Source organism: Ovis canadensis, chromosome 19 (genome assembly GCF_042477335.2).
Source record: "Ovis canadensis isolate MfBH-ARS-UI-01 breed Bighorn chromosome 19, ARS-UI_OviCan_v2, whole genome shotgun sequence".
Lineage (NCBI taxonomy): Eukaryota > Metazoa > Chordata > Mammalia > Artiodactyla > Bovidae > Ovis > Ovis canadensis.
The window spans coordinates 73509971-73531021 of record NC_091263.1 but is presented as its reverse complement, the minus strand read 5'-3'; the positions used below and the strand labels follow the sequence as shown (position 1 = coordinate 73531021).

At 61.4% G+C, this 21051-nt stretch overlaps 2 protein-coding genes across 5 annotated transcripts in view; one reads left to right on the top strand and one right to left on the bottom strand.

Moving 5' to 3' along the window:
• The window catches only part of LOC138424322 (ras-related protein Rab-43), a 40885-nt gene extending 22945 nt beyond the window's left edge, over positions 1-17940 (top strand). The window contains exons 12-13 of one of the 2 annotated variants that reach the window (XM_069561049.1): positions 11679-11888; positions 15263-17940. In XM_069561049.1, the coding sequence (XP_069417150.1) occupies positions 11679-11888; positions 15263-15513 (461 nt within the window). In that variant the 3' untranslated portion in view covers positions 15514-17940. The remainder of the gene's footprint in view (positions 1-11678; positions 11889-15262) is intronic. The other variant, XM_069561048.1, reaches the window with a different exon arrangement.
• Positions 17816-20299, bottom strand: GP9 (glycoprotein IX platelet). 3 transcript variants are annotated; one of them, XM_069561051.1, is made up of 3 exons: positions 20047-20299; positions 19123-19244; positions 17816-19032 (listed from the first exon to the last, which is right to left on the bottom strand). In XM_069561051.1, the coding sequence occupies exon 3, from the start codon at positions 19018-19020 to the stop codon at positions 18478-18480; it is 543 nt and encodes a 180-aa protein (XP_069417152.1). In that variant the 5' UTR covers positions 19021-19032; positions 19123-19244; positions 20047-20299; the 3' UTR covers positions 17816-18477. The 3 variants fall into 3 exon arrangements, with proteins under 3 accessions (XP_069417152.1, XP_069417151.1, XP_069417154.1); XM_069561050.1 differs by having other exon boundaries at positions 19123-19308; positions 20047-20260; XM_069561053.1 differs by having other exon boundaries at positions 19123-19234; positions 20047-20255.
• Positions 20300-21051: the final 752 nt, after the last annotated feature.

The following is a 21051-nucleotide window of genomic DNA, read 5'->3' as shown; positions in this document are numbered from 1 at the left end:
GGAGCGTTTCTGACTCCACCGCATCGGGGACTTTCCCCTGCACCCGACCGCTGCTTCCGTTTGCGTGGAGTAGGAAAGCCTGTTGTAAAAACAGGCAATGTAAAAATAGGCAGTTATTTACATTTTGCAGCCAGAGAAAGATGAACGTCAGCACTGAAGAGACCGTGGCCTGAACCCGGGAGGTGGGGGTTGGCAGCGGGGACAGGCTTCTGAGTCCTGGATTCTGGGCTCTTGGACTCAGCAGGTCCTTTCTCCTCACCCATAAGATATCTTTGGGGTGTCTTCCAGCCATGTGACTTAAAAAAAAAAAAAGTCAAAAAAGTTTATCGAAGTTCCACTTAACACACAGCAAGTCTCTCTCACTTCGGGTGCCCAGGTCTGTGATCTAGACAAATGCGGGCAGCCCTGTGCCCGCACCAGCACGTGCAGGGGCCGATTGCTCCCGTCCACCCGGAACGTTCCCGGGCGTCCCTTTCTGTCAGCGTCCTCCCCCGCCCCGGGCCCTGGCAGCTGCCCATCTGTTTTCTCTCCGGTTGCAGCAGTGTGACTTTAACTGGAGCCCTCGACGAGCCAGATTTCATCGCTGTTTCTGCAGAAGGCTCGTCCGCATCAGAGATTTACTTTAAAACCCTCCCAGGCCTGTCCGGGCTCCAGCAAGTGTCCAGTGTGATCTGGGCCGCCTCGCCTGTGCTGGCGGCTCTCGTTGGTGCTCGAGGAACCTCAGGGGGAGGTTCACCCCTCGCTCTTCGGCAGTCTGGCCACAGTGTCTGGGGTGCGGTGGGCTGAAGGGGGAGGCCGCGGGGTCGGGGCGCCTTAACGCGCTTCCCACCCAGTAGAGCCGTGCTGGCACTTGCGTCTAGTGTGGCGTTTAGGTCCTGCTTGTCCTTATTTGAATAAAGAGTTCTGCTTTCCAAGAAATAGAAAGTTAGGGCCATCACAGATGGAATTCAACCCCTTTATTTCAATAGTCACTCCCTCTTGCAACCAGCATGACATCCCAACTCCTGTCCTAGAGGGCTGGGCCTCCGTCTGCCTTGCCCACGTCATCTCCCTGCCTCAAGCGAACTGTCCAACCTCTCTCGCCCTTTTGGTCCTTCCAACATGCCTGCCTCAGGCCCTTTGCACCCGCGGCCCCGCCTGCCCACATTCTGCCCGCAGGCCTCTGTGTCACAGCTGCTTCATCATTCGGTTGCTGTTGCCCCAGGCGCCTCTTCAGAGAGGCCTTTCCTGACCTCCGAGGCCCTCCACCCTTGGGGGGTAAGTTTAAGGGTGAGTTCATAGCCTTTACCAGGACTTGACCTTGCCTTGTTTGTGAATCCAGTCTGCCTTGCGTACCCCACACCCTGTGAATCCCCACACCTGCCTCAGTGTCAGATGGACGGTGCTCACTATATGCCTGCTCCTTAATTTTTATTTAACGGGAGGAAGCTGAAGCCAGGATGATAAGGAAGTGACCAGGACACACACACGTCCGTGGCAGAACCAGGCTTTGGACCCAGGATCTCACCGGCTCTAAGTCCAGCATCCACTTTTACACTTGACTGCCCGTCAGTCCTCAGCCCAGAATGGTGACCCTGAGATTCTGTGTGTTAATGACTCGTGAAAAGGCAGCTGTGGCCACCACACTTGGGGAACAGTGCGTGGACTTGGGCATTTCTGAGATTTTCAGGAATGAGGGTTGGAGTTGAAACCCCAAGGACTTTCCAGGGTGTTGTCTGCTAACAGAACATACGGCCGCGCCCGGGGCTCCTGGAGCACTCTGCTGGGGGGAGGCTCTGGCCTGCAGGCTGAACCTGGAGGGGGTTCTGGGGGCCGCGGGCCTCTCAGCAGTGGCATCTCTGGAGGAGACCCCTGGACTGGGGGTCTGGAGGTCTGAGTCTCTCGTCTGGCTCCGTTCGGCCTCTTCTCAACCCTGGCCAGTTGCTTTCCCTGCTTGGAGCCCTGGGCTTCCTCCTTCATGAAACGGGACGGTTCACTCTACCTCTCGGGGTTGCTGGACAACTACGGACCTGCTCAAAACAGTTACAAATTCCCCTTGTATGTCTTTGGATAATCCATCCCCATGGATCAGAGGTTCATAGACAAAAGGCCATGCTGTTAAAAACTCTTTTCCATTTCTGTCCCCCTTTAAGAAGGCAGTCAGTGTTACCCTGTCTCTTTGTCTATCCTGAAGGTGCTGTTGTGGATAAACCAAGGAACTCCAAACATAAGGGATTATTTTATTGTTGCTGCTGTTAGCATTTTCCTCCCTAGGGATTATTATTAAGACTATTTCTTAACCGGCCCGGCCCCCCCACCTCACGTCCCCCAGGAGATCTCAGCCAGTTCTAAATCCCGGATGCAGCCTGGGCGCCGCTCTCCCACCTTATCTGGGACAACACAGAGGCCTGTTACGTAAAATGGTCTGCACCTCACAGGGGATGCGCAGGTGGGTTGACCCCAGAGGGGTGCACCCCTGTGTCGGGCTCTCCGTCGGGGTCGCTGTCCCTGTGCAGGCAAGGTGGCCAGGGCTGTCTGGCATGCAGCTCAGTCTCGGCCCCGGGGCCCGGGCCGCAGGACCTTGAACCCGGCCGCGGTCCAGCTCTGCAAGGGGCGGGGCCGGAGTGCAAGGCACAGGCTTCTGTCTGACGTTTGCGTCCTCAGCCCTTCCCGCCGGTGGTCTGGCCTTGCTCACATGCTTTTTCCTATTTGGATAAAATTAGTCTGACTTTGCTAATTTTGATCAGCAATAGCAAAAGGACCACTGGGTAAGAGAAGAGTTCTGGGCCCTGCTGGTGGTTGGAGGAAGTGTGTTCCGGGCGCTGTGAGGGCCTTGCCTCCCAGGAGTCTGCCAGTCCCGAGGCAGCAGGCGTGGTGGGCAGGCGCAGGAAGGGGGGCTTTGCTGCCTGGCCTGCTCCCCGGTCACCCCAGAGCTGAGGGGCCAGGCGCACAGCAGAGCATCAGCAGTGGGAGCTGAGGTCGGCGTGGTTTCAGCCCGTCCGGGTCTTCTCTCCTCCCCTCGGCCCACGCGACCCTTGCAGAGCTGGTGTCGCAGGGCTATCTCCGGAGGCTCTGGGCGGGAGGGGCTGTGGGGTGCCCGGCAGCCCTCCCTCCGTCCCCCGTCTTCCCTGTTTCCACCTCTGTTCACGTGCTCTGCTCCACGTGGTCCTTGCTGCCCTGTGAGACCCCATTTCCCAGACGGGGAGGCGAAGGCCTTGTGGGCAGGCCTGAACCAGAACCTCATCTGACGCCTGTTCCTCATTGCTGCGTGCACGCCCTGTGCCGCTGCCAGAGACGCTCGCGCACAGTCGCGCACGGAAAGGTTTGGGAGCAACGTAACCTCCAGGTCGACGCGCGTCACTCGTGTTTCACGGTTTCTTAGATTTTGATCGGCGGTGCCACGTCGACCTCCTGATGCCTTCCGCTCGTTAAACCAATCCTGATGAATTCAGATGAGTTGGGAGAAGGGGTGCCTGTGGCTAGTGTGGACAGAAGGACGTACCTGCCTTCTAGAACAGCCTGCAAGATGCTGTCATGTTGAGCGCACAGCAGCAGAGCCGAGCCAGCACTGGGAGTCAGGGGCAGTGAGCCAGGCCCGTCTCTGCGTCACAGACTTGTCCCCTCCCTGCCTGGCCTCTCTGGCCTCTGCTGCCCTGGGCAGAGGCCTGAGTAGCCGCGGGCCAGGTGTGTGACTCTGCACACAGCTTGTGCAAAAGGCAGCAACCGGAGCTTAGATGTGTCTCTAGGATCCGTCCCTCTCAAAGTGGTCTCCCGGGGAAACCGTGTCCGCGTCTCCCGATGCTGGGCCACGGGGTGGGTTTGATGACCCTGGAGGGTCAGGAGCCGCTGTAGCGGAGCCTCCCGTGCTGCCAGGAGGCCTTTGGTCCCAGAAGAGGCCCGACTGAAAGCAGAGTCCTGGGTCTCGGCAGACTGGGCCTTCACGAGGATGCGCAGGCAGTCGCCTTGTGTGGGGGACAAGGTTCATCCCCGAGGCCTGCAGAGGCGGCCTCCGGCAGATGGTGGGCAGGTCACTTTCGGTCCCCAAGTCAGTTCCCTGGGCCCCTGTGTGAGGAGGCTGGACCGCGATCACTGAGGGGTTCCTTTTTCTTTATCTGGCCATGCCAGGACTTAGTTGCGGCGTGTGAACTCTTAGTGTGGCCCGTGGGCCTAGTTCCCTGACCAGGGATGGAACCCGGGCCGCCTGCAGTGAGGTCGTGCAGTCCCAGCCACTGGGCCATGGGAAGGCCCCCATCCTCCTCGAGGCCACGTGCTCCTGGCCGTGCACCTGCCTCTGGGCTGAGGCCTGTTTTCGAGCCTGGGCCAAGTTCTCCCTCAGGGACCAAGGTAGAAGTGACAGCGGCCGCTGGGAGGGGCCTGCAGACCACTCCCGGCTCAGGCCCCCCGCGTCCCGAGACACCACGGCCAGCAGCGTGGGGACTCGGGTTTGGGTCCATCTGACCAGTTTTCAGAGTTTTGGCTTAAGAACTAATTTTTCCAAGGTCCCCTTCTGCTATGAAGAAGCAAAGAACTGCCTCGTCCCGCCCGCCTCGTCCTGCCCATCTTGTCCCGCGGGGGAAGCCTGCTGGGATAGAGGCCTCTGTGTGCCCACCGGGAGGGACGGTGCTGGGCACGGGCTCCGGCGCAGCTGATTTTCCTTCTTAGGTTTCTGTGACCTCATAAGTGGAACTGACTTCCCGCTGCAGCTCGTGGGAAGCCTCCCTGGAGGGCAGCGCCTGGCCTGCCCGCCTGACCACAGGACCTGCCCGCAGAGGGCTTCCTTCCCAGCCGGGCACTGGTTCTGTGCCGGGTTAGAGGGATGAGACAGTCCGCCCTCTCCAGAGCCCGTTCTCGACAGCGAGGGTCAGACTGGCAAACAGGAGCCGTGCACACAGCTCTGTGCCCGTTTGCCCGCCGTGAGGCCCATTTCGTTTGGCCTGCACAGTGGCGATTTGTTTTAATTGAATGTGCGTTAGGCAGGGTATCCTTTTCGGTCATCTTACTGCATCTCACGGCCCCTGCCTGGCCCCCAAGGGCACCAAGTTTGGGGCAGTCGGCATCCTCTGTGTTGTGTGCTGTTACAGAGTCCAGAGCAGAGGGCTGAGGACCGCGGGGAAGGCAGGTCCACTCGGTGTGGGGCCCAGGCCCAGGTGTCGGGGGAGCTCCGCTGACCAGGTGACCCAGAAGGTCCAGTAGGGGTTCACCAAAGGTCAAGGTGAATGCAGTCTCTCTTGGAGAAGGGGCTATGACAATGATAATTCTCATCACGGGTGTGGGGACCCAGAGGGACAGTGGGAGCCTGGAGTTCTTAGAGGTGGCCCTTCGAAGGGAAAATAGGCTGGTCCCGCACCTGGAGGCTGTCCTTTCCCATGAATTCCCCACCCGCCTGTGTGAGACTCGCCCAGCTGGCCCCTGGTGACCTGGAGTGGGCAGCTCCCCCGCCCGGGGCCCTCTTCTGTCCTGACCCGGACTCACTCTGACTATCTGCGCCTCGGAGACGCCTCTGGCCTTCACGCTGGGTATCCGCAACCCAGAGAAGCCCCCAGAGTCAGCTGGGAGACGACAGAGCCTGGCTGGGAAGATGGGGAGTGGGGCTTGGTGTGGCTCGCAGCCCGAGGTGCTGGTCCATCCGTCCAGTGAGCGCAGGTGGAGGACGCCCAGCGGGTGGGCACGGGGTGCCCAGTGGTGGTTTCAACTCAGCAGATGTTTCTCGGTCGCCAGCTCCGGTTCCGCACTCTGAGTAGTGAAACTCTCCGTGAGGATGCAGGTGGCCCGACAGGGAGCTTTGCTGAGTCCAGGCCGCAGCTCCGCACCGGGCTGCTGGAGGGGGGCGAGGCTCAACGGGTGGGCAGGTGCCCCTCCAACCAGCGCACTGTGTTTATCCAGCACCTTGTGCGTGCAGGTGCTGAGCTCGGTGCTGGGCACACACAGAGAGCCAGGCAGACACGGCGCCTGCCCCCAGGAGACCCACGTGCAGGAGGGATAGAGCTTGGAGGAGGGCTGCGTGCCTGCCGGGCGGTGGAGTTGCTGAGGAGGGGACTCTGGGGTGGGTGGCGATGGTCTGGGCAGGAGCGATTCAGGTGGGGATCTGGACGCGGGTGGAGGCTGTGGAGCTTTAGGGCCAGTGGGGGACAGACAGGCCAGGTGGGCACGGCCCACGGGCGATGTGGAGGCCCAGGGGTGCCCTTAGGGGTGGATGGCCAGCAGAACCTTGGCCGGGTTCCGCTGGCTCCCCGGTGGCGCCGCGTGGGAAGCGGACCCAGTGCCAGGCAGGTCAGGCCATCGTCTGCAGGGAGCCTGGTGTCTGCCTGGCGGGTGAGCCCCGTGAAGGGACAGGAGCTCCCAAGGCAGAGGGGACCCCGCACCCGGGAGTGCCTTCGTGCTGGGCCTTGCGGAGGGCTGTGCGGGAAGGCAGGCAGACAGGAGGCCGGGCCTGGACTCAGCGTGAGGCTGAGATGCCTCCCCTGGCCGGCTGCCGCACCCCCAGAGCCGCCCTTGTCCTCTGAGCCGTGGGGCTGGGGGTCTCTGCCCACGCCCCCGAGGCCCCGTGTGATGCCCCCCAGCACGCCCCTCGCAAGTCCCCCCGCCGCGCATCCAGGCGGCACCTCTCGTCGGGTTTCAGGCCGCGTGGTGCTCAGGTGGCTCCAACTCGGGACCCTTCTCACAGCCCCCTGGGGCCCGGCCTGCTGGAGGAGCTGTCCATGGCTGTCTGGAGGGCGGGGCGCTCCAGGCCTGGCTGCTCCCGGCTCCCGGAGTGCCAAGGGCGCTGGGGCCTGGGACAGATCGGGCCGCCTCTGCCATCCCCCGGCAGAGCCTCATGGTCCCTTTTCCGATGCCAAAGCCTGAGAGTCCAGGCTGGAGAGGGCGTGGCTGGCCCTGCTGCGTCCTGACCTGGCTCTCCTCCCCCGGCTCTTCCCACCGCGGGAAGGACCTACTTTCCAAAAATACCTCCTCCAGCCCTGCCCAGACTTCGCGAGTGGGCTGCCCCAGATGCCGTGACCTGTGGCCGGCTGGGTCGGTTGATCACTGGTTTGTAATTGTCGTCAGCTACACGGGTGTGTGATGCGTCCACAGGCCTCTCACGCAGAGGCCTCCTGAGCACTTCCGGCTCGCTTCCCTCTCGCTTCTGTTGCTGCCCCTCCTCCCCGACGCGCAGGCGTCTTCCGTCGACTTCCTGCTTTGGGACCCGAGGCTTTAGCTCTCAGCACAGCCCTTGCCCCCGTCTCTCTCGCACACACTTTGGTCCTCCCAGCAGAGGCGTGTGGCGGCGCTGATTAGATCAGCGCTAACTTCCTTTCCGTCGTCTTCTCACAGTGAACCCCAGTTGCCCACGTCCCCCGACCTCCACCGCTGCCCGAATCACGGCCATGACCTCCCGGCTGGCCCCCCGTTTCTGTCCTCTCTCTCCCTTTTTGTGTGTGAGCCGCACAGCTGCTTGTGGGACCTTGGCTGCCCGACCAGGGATCGAACCCAGACCGTTGGCAGTGAAAGCACGGAATTCCTAACCTCTGGACCACCGGGGACGCCCCATATGCGTGCTCTCCTCTCCATGCAGTAATCAGAGTGATCTTGATAAAAAGCAAATCTGATTGCCTTCAAAGCCCTGGTGACCCCTCGACTCCCAGGGAAGGCAGGGCTCCTCACACTCCAGCCCCTTCTCGCTTCTCGGTCAAGCCCCGTTTTTCCCTCCCTTTTCACTCTGCTCCAGACACACTGATGCTCTTGCTGCTCACACCGGTTGTGCCTCTGCCTCGGGGCCTTTGCACTCTCGCCCTGAAATGCGCGTCTCCCGGGCATCCGCCCAGCTAGGTAACTTTCTTCAGGTCTTGCCTCGACAGCTATCTCACTGAGGGCTTCCTACCTAAAATGCCTTTGCTCGCCGTATTTCATGGCCGCTTCCCCTGCGTCCTTCCCTCTCATCACTGTCTAGCACACTGATTATTTCAGTACTGATTTTATAGTAACTCTTCTGTTTACATTCTGTATTTCCGTGTAAGCTAATATGTTATACACCCTTATTACTCACTGCTTAGCATCTGTCTCCTGCACGAGACGGTAAGCTTGACCACAGGAATCTGCGTCTGTTTCCTGTGGTGCCTGGAACTCAGAGCAGGTGTGCGCTGAGTGCTTGCTGGAGCGGCTGAGTGCGCACGCTGTGATTAGTCAGAGCTGTTCAGGGCTAGGCCGTGTGGCGTGTGGACTATGCCACGGTTATTTTCTGTTTCCCGGGGTCCCTAGCTCTCCCTGGCGGCCGCGATTGTCTTCTTTCAGCTCCAGACTCTGCCCTCGTTGGCGTGACTCTCCTCTCCTCACCTGTCCAACATACCGTGTAATTTTCTCCTCACTGTCTTGCTTCCTCTCAGCTCCATCTTCTGGAAGAAGTCTGTCCCAGCGCGTTGTTGATTTCCGTTCTGGATTGTGGTTCGAGGAATATTCTTTGAGAACGCTGTCTTTGGAGGTTTATTGGGGCCTATCTTAGGGTCCAGCACATCACTTTATCTCGGTCAACGTCCCGTTCATTTTTCTTCATTTTTTTTCACTTTGTTCGTCAGAGTAAATAGTCTCTAGATAATTTCTTCAAGCCCACTGGTTCTCTTTCCTCTCCATCCTGCTGTTACGCTCAGCACATGAATTTTCCACTTCACTTACTGTGATTTTACCTTCTAGAATTTTGACCCTATTAAAATACGATTTTACAAATGTTTTGTAAAATATTTCATTTCTTTCCTGAAACTCCCTGTTTGCCCACTCAAGAGTGATATTTTCCTTTAATTCTCAGATTACACTGAAAATAATAGCTTTAGTTCTTTGTGTCCCCAGAGTCCAATATTGGGTCCCTTTTGGCCTCATTTTACATTGACCTCGCTTCTCTTTAGGGAGTCCAATCTTCCCTATTATTTATTTACTTTTTCACGTTTAGTCATTTTTTCCTACTGTATATTAGAAATACTGGTTTATACCTTGTTTGACTCTGGGTTGTGTTATCTTCTTTTGAAGAGCACGGATTCTGGTCCTTGTAGTCAACCCAGCAACTGGCTGATCACCTTGAACGTGTGTCTGGCCTTCGTCTTTTCTTAGGGCAGACAGGTGCAAGCCCGATGGTATTTCTCTAGCGTCTTACCTTGGTGGAATTTGGCCTCCAAACGGCGAGCTTAGCTTTGGGCTTTGTTGGGCAGGTGTCAGGAAGCCAGCTTCTCACCATGGTCCCCATGTAGCTGCAGGCCTCCTGACGTCTTGGCCTCATACCTCGGTCACTCCAAGGGGCTCAGGCGCCTCCTCCCCAAGGCTGTGCCGGAAGGCCTCCCAGCAGGGCTCAGCCTCCACGTCCAGTCTGTTCCCATCCCCGGAGGAGCTGCTGTCTGGTTCAAGTCTCAGCCGATGCACGGGGCCCGCGGGCTGGGACCCCCAGGGACGCCCCTGCCCTGACACCGGCTCCTGGGCTCTCCCACCCCCTGCTTCGCTCTCCATCCCAGTCATATCAGCTGCTCAGGGCTCTGCTCCCTGCCTCCTGGGCTCAGCGGGACCGCCGTGCCCTGCTCGGACGCTCGCCCCTGTCCTGCGGCCAGTCCAGTCGCAGGAGAGCCCCGGCGAAGGCTCCCTGGTGCTCAGGGTGGGCTCCGCGAGCGTCGCTCCCTTCGGGGGTGGGGGGGGTGGTCTCGCGCTGCTTGCCTTTGGCGTCCCAGCACGGCCGCCTCTGCGTTTTCCCGTCCGCTGGGCGTTCAGGGAGTGTCCGCTGCTAGTGACTCTGCCCGCGCTGGAGGCTCTGGGGAGCTCCCCCCGCGCTGGGGGCCCGCCACCTCTCTTCCTTTGTGTTCAGTCCTGTTTGCTGGGTCCCCGTTTTCTTCATTCTGGTTGATTTCAGCAGCTTCCTGAGAAAGGGTGGCAGGTACATTTTCTGATACCTGTGTGTCTGAAAACGCCTTCGTTAAACCATCGCACTTGACTCGTAAGGATTAGGGGAGAATTCTGGGCTGGTGGTCATCTCCCTTCGTAATTCTGGGCGTCATTTGATTGGATATCTAATGGGATGTGGTACTTGTGCGAAGCCGCGAGGCCCGTTTTCCTTTCTTTTTCTTCCCTGTAAGTGTGAAGGCCCTTTCCTTTGCCTTCTTGTCACGGAGTAGTTCCCGCAGCCAAGAGTCTGTGGATCCGTCTTCCTCCGTCGTGCCTGCTCGGTGGCCCTTTCAATCAGTTCCGAGGAGTTTTCTTGAAGCATTGTTTTGAATTTACTGTTCTTTTTTCCCCCCAAACCTCTTACTGTCTTGATGGTGGACCATCTAGGCGGCTTCCACGATTCCTTTTCTCTCCTTTCCGTCTCTTTGCGTTTTTTGTTTTGCCTTTGCTTGGAAGGAGTTGTTCAGGTCTGTCTTCCAGCCCTTACGTCACATTTTCCATTTATGTTTCTAACTTTCAAGATGTTTTTTTTCCTTTCCAAATGCTCCATCTACTGAAAATGAAGATGTTCTCCTACCGTTTCGTGGGTCTTCTCTAATGAAGACGCTGACGACTGTTTCTGAGATCGCGAGGCGCTCTGCCGGGCTCCTGTTTTGTCCAGGGTGCTTTCTCCCGTGTCTGTTTGGCCTCTGTCTTCGTGATCTGCACTCCCCTCTGGGGTGTGGAGGGGAGTCCTTGGTCATCTGGGTCCTGGGCTAGCGTGGTGCTGAGGGTCCCGCCTTTTCCATCACCCCTGCCTGAGCGGTGCCCGGGGCCTGCTTCCTGGAGACCCTCACCCTGCAGAGCACACGGGAAGAATCCGACAGGGGGTCTGGTTTGGCGAGTCGCAGCCCAGAGGGCGTCAGCTGTCTTGTGGGGCCAGGAAGAGGTGGTCACGTGCACAGTGCCTGGGCTAGGGGCCCTGCCCACAGGACTGTGCGAGGCCTCCGGGTCTGTCCCCACCCGGGACACTCCTTCAGAACCCGACAGAGAGGCCCCAGAGTGCCTGTGCCCGCGGAGGAGAGCGGGTGGCCTGCAGCTCGGGCTGGGCCAGAGCCAGTGTCCTCAGGGTCCCCGGGCCTGTGGCCGGTGCAGACGGAAGACCCCCGCCCTGGGGTCCCTCCGACCAGCCCACTGCTCCTACTGGGAGCCAGAGATGATCTTGCCACATGGGCCCCTGTCCTGCAGCGCCGAGGGACGCTGGGGCAGCGAGGGCCTGCACAGGAGGAGCATTGCGCTTGGGGTCGGGGTTGCGGTTGGAGTTGGGATTGGGGTTAACAGGCTGAGTCAGCTGATGACCGAGGCCCCAGGAGCAGACTCTGCCCATTGCCTCCCCCAGTCCCCTGTCCCAGTGTTGGCATCGTCCCCGGGCCCGCTGAGGCCAAGCAGAGAGCCCCAGGGCTGGGGGCCTCCCCACAGTGGGGGAGGCCCTGGACGTGGTCCTGCAGCGAGCCAGTGTCCAGGGCAGAGAGGGTGTCACGTGGGTCTAGCGCACGTCCTGCCTCAGCGCGGAGCCTACACTTTTGCCCCCCGGGACTCGGGAGGTGGGGGTGGGGCTCTGCCTCTTCTTGGTCCACCCCATCGTGCTCAGGCCGCTGAGCTGCCTTCCAAGAGGCCAGGAGACCTCTGTGCCCTGTCCACCTCCTGGCCCGTCCTGTCTGGTACCTGCTGGCAGTCCGCCCTGCAGAAGCAGCGCTTTAGGGGTGGGTCTGGGGGCCTGGCCTCCTGGTCCCCTGAACCCGCAGGTTCACGGGGCCCCCATTTCTCCAGCTGCAGATCTGGGACACGGCTGGCCAGGAGCGCTTCCGCACCATCACGCAGAGCTACTACCGCAGCGCCAACGGGGCCATCCTGGCGTACGACATCACCAAGAGGAGCTCCTTCTTATCGGTGCCGCGCTGGATCGAGGACGTGCGCAAGTACGCGGGCTCCAGCATCGTGCAGCTGCTCATCGGTGAGGCCGGCTGGCTGTCTCCTCTGTAAGCGAAGGGCGGGCGGAGCTTGGCCAGGCAGGCACAGGGCCAGGACCCGAACGCGACCTAGAAGATGCGGTTCCTGCTAATCGCCTGCAAAGTTGCACCAAAGCGGGAACCAGGGGAGGCGCCTGGAGGCAGTCACCACGTGGCCGCACCACGGCCGAGGCTGGTGCCCTCTATGTCACGCGTCTTCTCAGAACCCTGCCTGCTCCTCCTGCATCAGGAGGCTCAGAAATGAGAAGTGATTTCTCCCCAGTCCACGCAGCCCCTGAGCACGTGAAGGAGGCTGGTTGTGATTCAGAGGCTCGCTCTGCCATCCGCTGCAGAGGGCCTTCTCACACATCTGTCCACCTCCAGGCCCCTCTGAAGTCGGACCCCCCCACCCCACCCCCCAAGCATCTGATCGGGAGGTCTGGGTGGGCGTCTGTCCACCTCCAGGCCTCTCTAAAGTCGGATACCCCCCGAGCATCTGATCGGGAGGGCTGGGTGGGCGTCTGTCCACCTCCAGGCCTCTCTAAAGTCGGATACCCCCCGAGCATCTGATCGGGAGGGCTGGGTGGGCGTCTGTCCACCTCCAGGCCTCTCTGAAATCGGATATCCCCCGAGCGTCTGATCGGGAGGTCTGGGTGGGCGTCTGTCCACCTCCAGGCCCCTCTGAAATCGGATATCCCCCGAGCGTCTGATCGGGAGGTCTGGGTGGGCGTCTGTCCACCTCCAGGCCTCTCTAAAGTCGGATACCCCCCGAGCATCTGATCGGGAGGGCTGGGTGGGCGTCTGTCCACCTCCAGGCCTCTCTGAAATCGGATATCCCCCGAGCGTCTGATCGGGAGGTCTGGGTGGGCGTCTGTCCACCTCTAGGCCTCTCTGAAGTCGGACCCCTCCCCCAACCCCCAGAGGGTCTGATTAGGAGGGCTGGGTGGGTGTCTGTCCACCTCCAGGCCCCTCTGAAGTCGGACACCCCCCAAGCGTCTGATCGGGAAGGCTGGGTGGGCGTCTGTCCACCTCCAGGCCCCTCTGAAGTCGGACACCCCCCGAGCATCTGATCGGGAGGTCTGGGTGGGCATCTGTCCACCTCTAGGCCTCTCTGAAGTCGGACCCCTCCCCCAACCCCCAGAGGGTCTGATTAGGAGGGCTGGGTGGGTGTCTGTCCACCTCCAGGCCCCTCTGAAGTCGGACACCCCCCAAGCGTCTGATCGGGAAGGCTGGGTGGGCGTCTGTCCACCTCCAGGACCCTCTGAAGTCGGACACCCCCCGAGCATCTGATTGGGAGGGCTGGGTGGGCCCGTGAGCACGAGTTTCCGGCAGGCTCCAGGTGCCGCGGGCCGTGAGCGCGAGTTTGCGGCAGGCTCCAGGTGCCGCGGCGAGTCCACCCGAGAACCACTGCTGTGGGCCGTGCCCTGACTGCCTCTGCCTTTTCCTCCTGCGTCAACGTCCAGACCCGGACTCAGGAAGCTGTGGCCCAGATGTGTGTCCCTGGGGCCCTTGTCGCAGGCCTCAGGCTGGATCCTCTCAACGGGCTTGTACAGAGGGGCCTGGGCTGGAGCGTGGGTGCGCTGGGCCAGGCTGTTCCTCACCCGCCGGCAGGAAGGGGGCCCTCCCACCTGCCTGGACGCCCCCCTTTCATCCAGGACTTAGAACAAAACCTTCCCTGCAGAGCGTTTCACACAAGCTCGAGAAGGGAGTAGCGCGCCGAGCGCAGGTCAGCAGCCGCCGCAGGTCCGCCTGCAAGTCCCGTGCGCAGTCGCCTCCGGCCTCTGCCCCTGCCCCGCACGGTCCTCCGGGGCAGACCCCAGCACAGCCGCGTCATTCCCGGGTGTTGCAGCACAGGGCCACCAGAGCCACTCGGGCTGTAAACCGTGCGATGACAGTGCTGTTTCCACGTCTGAAAAATGCTGGCCTCTCCTGGCACAGTGAGCTAGCCGACCTGCGGTCAGGTCATGGGCACCACGTATGCTTTTATTTTCCGATTGTTGAAACCAGGAGCCAAGTAAGCGCCCTCCACGGACGCGGGCTGCTGCACTGTGTCCAGCTATCAGACGAGTTGCCGGGCTTTTCTTCACGCCGTCTGTGTGTGTGTGTTTTGGCCATACCACGCAGCTTGGAGGATCTGGTTCCCCGACCTGGAACCGAACCCTGGCCCCAGCAGTGGAAGCCCTGGGCCCTAGCCACTGGCCCGCTAAGGACCCCCAGGTCTTTACGGCGCCTGTTTGTTGTTGTCCCTGTGACCACATTATGAAAGGCAGTCGCTCGCTTTAGTCGCCAAGTCATGTCCGACTCTTGCAACCCCATGGACTGGAGCCCCTGAGGCTCCTCTGTCCATGGGATTTTCCAAGCAAGAATACTGGAGTGGCTTGCCATTTCCTTCTCCAAGATGTATAAAAAAAAGTCTTGCATAAACTGGGCCAAGGAGCAGCTGACCAGATTACCTAAAATATAACGAATCCCCTTAGACCTCAGAGGAGAAGCTGAGGCATGCTCTCAGAGCAGCTGTGGTCTGCACTGTTCTTACCAGAAGCACAAAATCATCAACACCCATGATCTTACAGAGGATTAAAAAATCCCCCTCTAAAACAGGAGAGGGTTAATAATAAACATAATAACAACGTTTTACCAAAAAAGAGGCACGACCAGGTTTCTTTAACTTCAAGCCCTGGTGGCTCAGCGGTAAACAATCCATCTGCAATGCGGGAGACCTGGGTTTGATCGATCCCCTGGAGGAGGGCATGGCAGCCCACTCCAGTGTTCTTGCCTGGAGAATCCCGTGGGCAGAGGAGCCTGGTGGCTGCAGCCCTGGGGTCAGCAGAGTTGGACTGAGCGACTAAATAACAACGGCAGAGTTGACGGGGGGCCAGCCCGGGGCCAGCTCCCATGCCCGTCAGTCCCTGCTATGCAGAAGGCGGCGTCCAGAGTGCGCAGGCTGAGCCTCCGAGACAGAGTGAGTCACCCCAGGTCACACAGCAGGCAGCTGGAAGCTGGTGTCCCTCCCCATAGCTGTCTCCAGCTCTAAGGACCCGCATTCTTTTTGCCCAGCTCTGCTGCTTCTATTTCGTAGAAAACATTCAGTAAAGTATACAAGCCCCTGGCACAGAGAAAGAAGAGATTAGACGAGGGGGTAGTGAAAGTGATAGTTACTTCAGTGGCGTCCAGTTCTTTGCGAGCCCAGGGACCGTAGCCCGCCAGGCCCCTCTGTCTGTGGGATTCTCCAGGCAAGAATACTGGAGTGGGTACCCGTTCCCTTGTCCAGGGGATCTTCCCAGCCCCGGGATCAAACCTGGATCTCACGCCGTCAGGGAGGCCCCAAGGGCGGGGTGAGGGAATTAAAATCGAGACAGAGTCCCAGGCTCGCCTGCCTCACCGCTGCCCCCGCTTGCCTGCAGGGAACAAGTCGGACCTTGGGGAGCTGCGGGAGGTGCCACTGGCCGAGGCGCAGGGCCTGGCGGAGCACTATGACATCCTGTGTGCCATTGAGACGTCGGCCAAGGACTCGAGCAACGTGGAGGAGGCCTTCGTGAGGGTGGCCACCGAGCTGGTCGTGCGGCACGGCGGCCCGCGGCTCAGCGAGAAGGGCTCCGACCACATCCAGCTGGACAGCAAGGACGTCGCGGAGAGCTGGGGCTGCGGCTGCTGACGGGGCGCCCGCAGGGGAAGCCGGGTCACCGTCCGGAGGCCGCGCCACCATCCGCAACGGCAGCGCCGGCCTCCGCGAGGGAAGCGGCAGGAGGGGCCTGGTGGCCTGAGCCGGGGCAGGGCCTGGGAGCATCCCCCCAGCCCTGCGTTTCCTGGTTTGGCCCGCCTCACCCCCGAGGCTGCTGCGGGCTGTGGCTTTCCAGGTGCCCGGCTGGGGCCCCGGGTCCCCCCAGGGCCTCCTGTGCAGCCACCGGCCCCCTTCCTTCCGTCACTGCCAGCCCTCACCCAGCCCTGGCCGGCTCCTCCTCAGCAGGCCCTGCCTCTCCCATTTGCCCCGGGCCCGGCAGGGGCCGTCACCTGCAGAACTCGGCCCTGGTCTGGGGGCCAGAGCTTCTCCACTCAGGTTGCCAAAGCAGTGACTCATTTAGCCCTGGTTCTCAGCAGGCTGGGGGGAGCGGACGTGAGATGGGGGGATGGATGTTTCAGGGACTAGTGGAGGCCACCCTGTCTCATCCCCCGTGCAGAGATGCTTGCTGCCACGGTCAGAGCACCAGTGCCCCCCGGCCCTGCCAGTCTAGCTTAGACAAAGGGCGCAGGCCTGGCCGTCCAGGGTCTGGGCCCACCTCCCTTGTGGCCTTCAGCTGGGGCTGAGGTCAGAGCGACAGCAGGGACCCTGGTCCCTGGGGCCCTTGGAAGGAGCACTGTCCCCTGGGCTGGGGGGGTGAGTGGTCTCCCCTGGTGACCCCCAGCCCCTCCCCATTCAGCCCCTCCCCTCTCCCACCTGCCAAGCGTGTCCTCTCTGCAGCCAGGCTGCCGGCTCTGGTCCCGGAGGAAAGGATACTAGCCTGGTCGGGCCGGGAGCTGCTGGGCAGGGGTCTGCCCTAGGGGGTCAGCCCACTGTCGGCTGGGTGGGCTGGGAACTGGGAGCGAGAAGGCTGCCCGCTTCCCTCCTCTGTCCTGCTGATGGGTGGGGGCCTGGCCTCTCGGCCTGCACAGCAGAAAGTGCCTGCGCTGAGGTCTCAGAAGGGCCCCTCGGGCCAAGGGCAGAGGTCCTCCAACCCCAGGACCCCCCTGCTCAGGCCCAATGTTCGGGCAGACCCAGGTGTTCGGTCCAGGCCCAGGTCTGCCCTGCAGAGGGAGGCTGCTCTGCTCCAGGGGCAGGCGGGGCACCCCAGTTCCAGGGAGCACAGGTACTGAGCCCGGGTCCAGGGCTGCCGCACAGGCCTCAGGGAGGAAGGGGGCCTGGGCTGCAGGGACCATCCAGGGGGACAGCTGTCCAGCTCCAGGGGCTCCTCTGCCACTGCGGGCCGTGCCCGCTGCAGCCTGGAACTCGGGGTCACCTTGGGCTCCCCGCTTTCTCTCCCCTCCCCACTGCCATGTCCCTGCTGCCCCCTCCGCCCAGAGCGGCCCCACCCCCTCCCCTGGACTCCTCCCTGAGCTCTTAGGCCTGAGCTTCCATGCTGCAGGCGGACATCCCCCGCTGATGGCAGGGGGGCTGTGAAAGGTCCCTCCCCCACCCGACACCTTCTGGCGCCCTGTGCACTGAGACGTGGTCCACCCTCACGGTGTCCACCCCCACACGGCTCTGCCCCGGGAGCAGCCCCTGCCCTCCCCGCTCCCCCACCCTCCCCTTGAGTCCATGTCATTCACAGCCCACGGCGAGAACCACCTCCTGCGAGGTTCTGGGTCCTCAGTCTCAAACGCCCACGCCAGTGCTCTGGACGTGGCCTGGGGGTGCCCGCCAGGCAGGGCCCTCACCACCTTTGGGCCCTGGGTCTCTATCAGACAGCCCTGGACTCGGTGAGAGTTAATGGGGACGGATGTGAGACGACGCAGCCCGCCTCTTCCCAACTATGCAATCTCTTCCTTTGTTTATAAATTACCCAAGATCAGGAGCAGGTGGGGTCCCGGCTCCCCCCGACCCCCAGGGGCTGCAGGAGAGGAAGTGGGCCAGAGGGCGGGCAAGTGTCCCAGCTGCCAGCCACCCCCGCGGAGGAGGCGGTCAGCGGTCTGGGCTCAAGGAGGACCAGGGGACAGGGGGGTTTATATTTCACAGGAGGGCGGGCGGGCCAGGGACCCCCAAGCCAGAGCGGTGGGTCCCTGTCCCAGAAGCAGGGCGGGATTGACCCCAAGGACACAGGCCCCAGCTGGCTCGGAGCTGGAGGAAGCTCCTAATTCATGTTGAGCTCAGTTACTTCGCCAGGAAGGGTGGCGGGGCTGGAGCCTCAGGGACCCCGAGCCTGCCTGGGGTGGGGAGGGCCTGAGGCCAGGATGCTGTTGCGTTTGGAAATTCTCATTGCCTATTTATGAATATACGAATCTTTATAGCAAATCTATTTTTTAAAACATGGGAACAAGTTGCCTTTATGGAGACTTAGCCGAGCCAGAGTGTACACATCCCTAAACCAGTAAACGTTTCTCTACGTGCTCTCCGCGCCCAGACTGGTTCTCTTGCTCGACACTTGGAGATGGCCCCAGCAGCCACGCACCCAGAGTCCCCCAGCGGGGCTCCGAGCCCACACGCTGCCCCTGCCTGCCCTGGGTCCCCTTCTGAGACAGACACTGGGTACCCCACCGGCCTCCACTCAGACCCTGGGCTGGTTTGTGACCTTGGACAACGCATCCTCTGCCAGAGCCCTGGTTTCCTCAGACGGGGGACACGTGCTTCAAGCATCCATCCCAGGCTGTGGGCAGTCACGTGGCCAGGGTGGGGCGTGGGTGCCAGCAGCCAGGAGGCATGAGAACCGGGCCGGGAGCGGGGAAAGGGCCCTGGGTTTTCCAGAGATGGGGTTGGGGGTAGTTGGAGGGCGGGAGGTGGAGGTGGACCCAGCCATTTTACTAGGAACTCGGGGAATAGGGAAGCCCGGATCAGTGTCTAAACACAGGGATGCGGGTTTCCGGGACGCTAGGAGGGAAGCACCTCCGAGCCTGCATAAGGGCTGGCTGGCGGCGGGTTTCTTCTGAGCTACTGGCGACTGGCCCGGGGCACCGCGACGGTGCACAGCAGGCTCCCCAGGAGAGCCAGGCCCAGCGCGGCCACGACCACCAGCGCCGCGTCCCACCAGGGCCCCGGGCAGACCCAGGACTCGCGCAGGCTCCAGCCGCAGGCGCCCAGCTCCCAGCCGCTGAGCTGGGCGGGCGCGCGGCCCGCGGCGTGGGCGGGGCCGGCGCAGCGCAGGCGCTGCAGCTGCTCGGGCGCGCGGTCCTCCAGCCAGAGGCGCAGGTAGACGAGGTCGCAGTCGCAGCGCCACGGGTTGTGCTCCAGGTCCAGGGCCTGCAGCTGCGGCAGGTGGTCGAAGGCGCCGGGGGGCACGCTCCGCAGGCTGTTGTTGGTCAGCAGGAGCTGGCGCGTGGGGGCCGGCAGGGCGGGGAGCGCCTCGAGCCCGCGGCCGCGGCAGTCCACCTGCAGCCCCATGGTGTCCAGCGCGCGGCAGGCGCACGCGGCCGGGCAGCCCTCGGAGGCCTCGGCGGCCGCCCAGACCAACAGCAGCGCCACCCACGCGGGCATCGGGCGGGAGGGCTGCGGGGACAGTGGCAGTGAGGGCCCGGCGGCCTGCCCCCGCCCCGGCCCGAGGGCCAGCGGGGCCCGACTGGACAGGGGACCGCTCACCTCCTCTCGGGCCTCGGCTTTCTCCTCCGTGGAATGGTTGGTGGGCACGTGGGCGTGAAGCTCCCTGGACCCTTCCCGGCTGGCCCTCCCCGGATGCTCAGGTGGCTGGACCCTGAAGGTGGCTACGGTGAGGGGGTCGAGGAGTGGACTCAGCCGCTTCCTGGGAGGGGTGGGCCCGCCTGCCCCCTGCCAGAAACACCAGCCCGTGCTTAGGGCCGGGGGCAGCAGGCGCCCGCTCAATGACAGCAGGCCAGGTCAGGGCCTCTCCCCAGCACCCTGCACACCTAAGCCTGGGCCTGGCAGATGGCGTGCACACCACTGACCACCCCTTGGCCCGTGAATTCAAACCCCTCTTCCTGGTTCACAGCAGAGTGAACTTTCTCGGAGTCCCTGGTATGCAGAACAGCTGGCTGAGGTTGCTTGGTTGCAGGGTAGGGTGGAGAAGGGGACCCAGACCAGGCTCCATCTGGAAAGCCCTAGATCGAGGCTCAGGCTTGGAGTTGGGAAAGAGGCCCAGAGAGAGAGACTGCCTTCTCCAGGGCTGCCCAGCACTGTCAGACACCAGGTTTGCACTGGGTTCTTAGAAACCCCAGTCCTCTGCCCAGCTCACTGCCCCTCCAGGACTTGGTGGAGGCTACCTCTCCCTCCAAAGGTGGGCTCCCACTAGGGCTGGCCCGTGGCAGGCTTCCAAGGAATGTCTGTTTGATAAACCAATGACTCTTGACTCAACCAAGCACCTGGTATCTCAGAGGGAATGCCTGCCCGTGCCTCTGCCCCCGCCCCCCACTCCGCCCCTGCCCAGAGGGGCAGAGGTTGGACTTGCCACAGGCCGCCTCTCTCTGCCAGGCCTGGACCCAGAGGCCCCCAACCCCCAGGAGGGGCCCGCACAGTGGGAGGTGGTGCTGGGTGATGAGGGCCACTTACCTGACCGGCCTGCCCTCGGGGCAACCCTTCTGTGGCCTGAACTGTCCTGGCTGGAGCCACAGTGGCTGGCCGCGCTGTGTGAAGCAGCCGACGGTGACCCCTGCCTCAGTGGGAGGAAGGAAATGGTGAAAATAGCCTGGCTTATCCCTGTGTGCAGCCCCTGAAGGGCCTCTCTGCAGAGGCGGCGGCCCTCGGGGGTTCCAGGAACTTGTGCACAGAACCGCGGGTCAACCGGTTTATCAGAGGGTGCAGTGCATCCCAGGGCTTCCCTGGGGACTCAGCTGGTGAAGAATCCGCCTGCAATCTGGAGACCCCGGTTCCATTCCTGGGTCGGGAAGATCCCCTGGAGGAGGGCATGGCAGCCCACTCCAGTGTTCTTGCCTGGAGAATCCCCATGGGCAGAGGAGCCTGGTGGGCTACAGTCCACGGGGTCACAAAGAGTCGGACACGACTGAGCAGCTGAGCACAGCAAGCACACTAGTGTATCCCACTGGACCGCAGGTCCTCCACGAGCCTCAGTCCCGAGCGTGGGAGAACCGAGAAGGCTGGGGAGGCTTCCTGGGGGAGGGTGCCTTGCATTTTCACATCTGTCAACATTTTGTAAGCATGCTTAGCCATTCGGTCGTGTCTGACTCTGCAACCCCATGGACTATAGCCCGCCAGGCTCCTCCGTCCATCTCCTACATTGGTGGGCAGGTTCTTTACCACTGAGCCACCTTAGTGCTTTCTGATCCTTCTTTTTAACAAAGAGCTGCACCAGTCTCGAGCTAGAAGTAAAGCCCTCAGATATATGTGCGGTGTGTCTATTTCTATAGGACATTCGACTCAGGGGAGTGACTGCAGCTTCCCATCTATGTTAGTGATATAACAAAAGTCCTGTTTAAAAGAAACACGTATCTTTAATTCAGTTTTATTTTTAACATTATAAAGTATGAATTAAAATCAAGCTGAAATACTAAAATTATATTATGTTGATCTTATAATAATAATTATATATAATATATA

Bases quoted from the DNA above. Each gene is read 5' to 3' on its own strand.
- GP9 (XM_069561051.1), bottom strand. From the start codon at position 19,020: ATGCCCGCGTGGGTGGCGCTGCTGTTGGTCTGGGCGGCCGCCGAGGCC.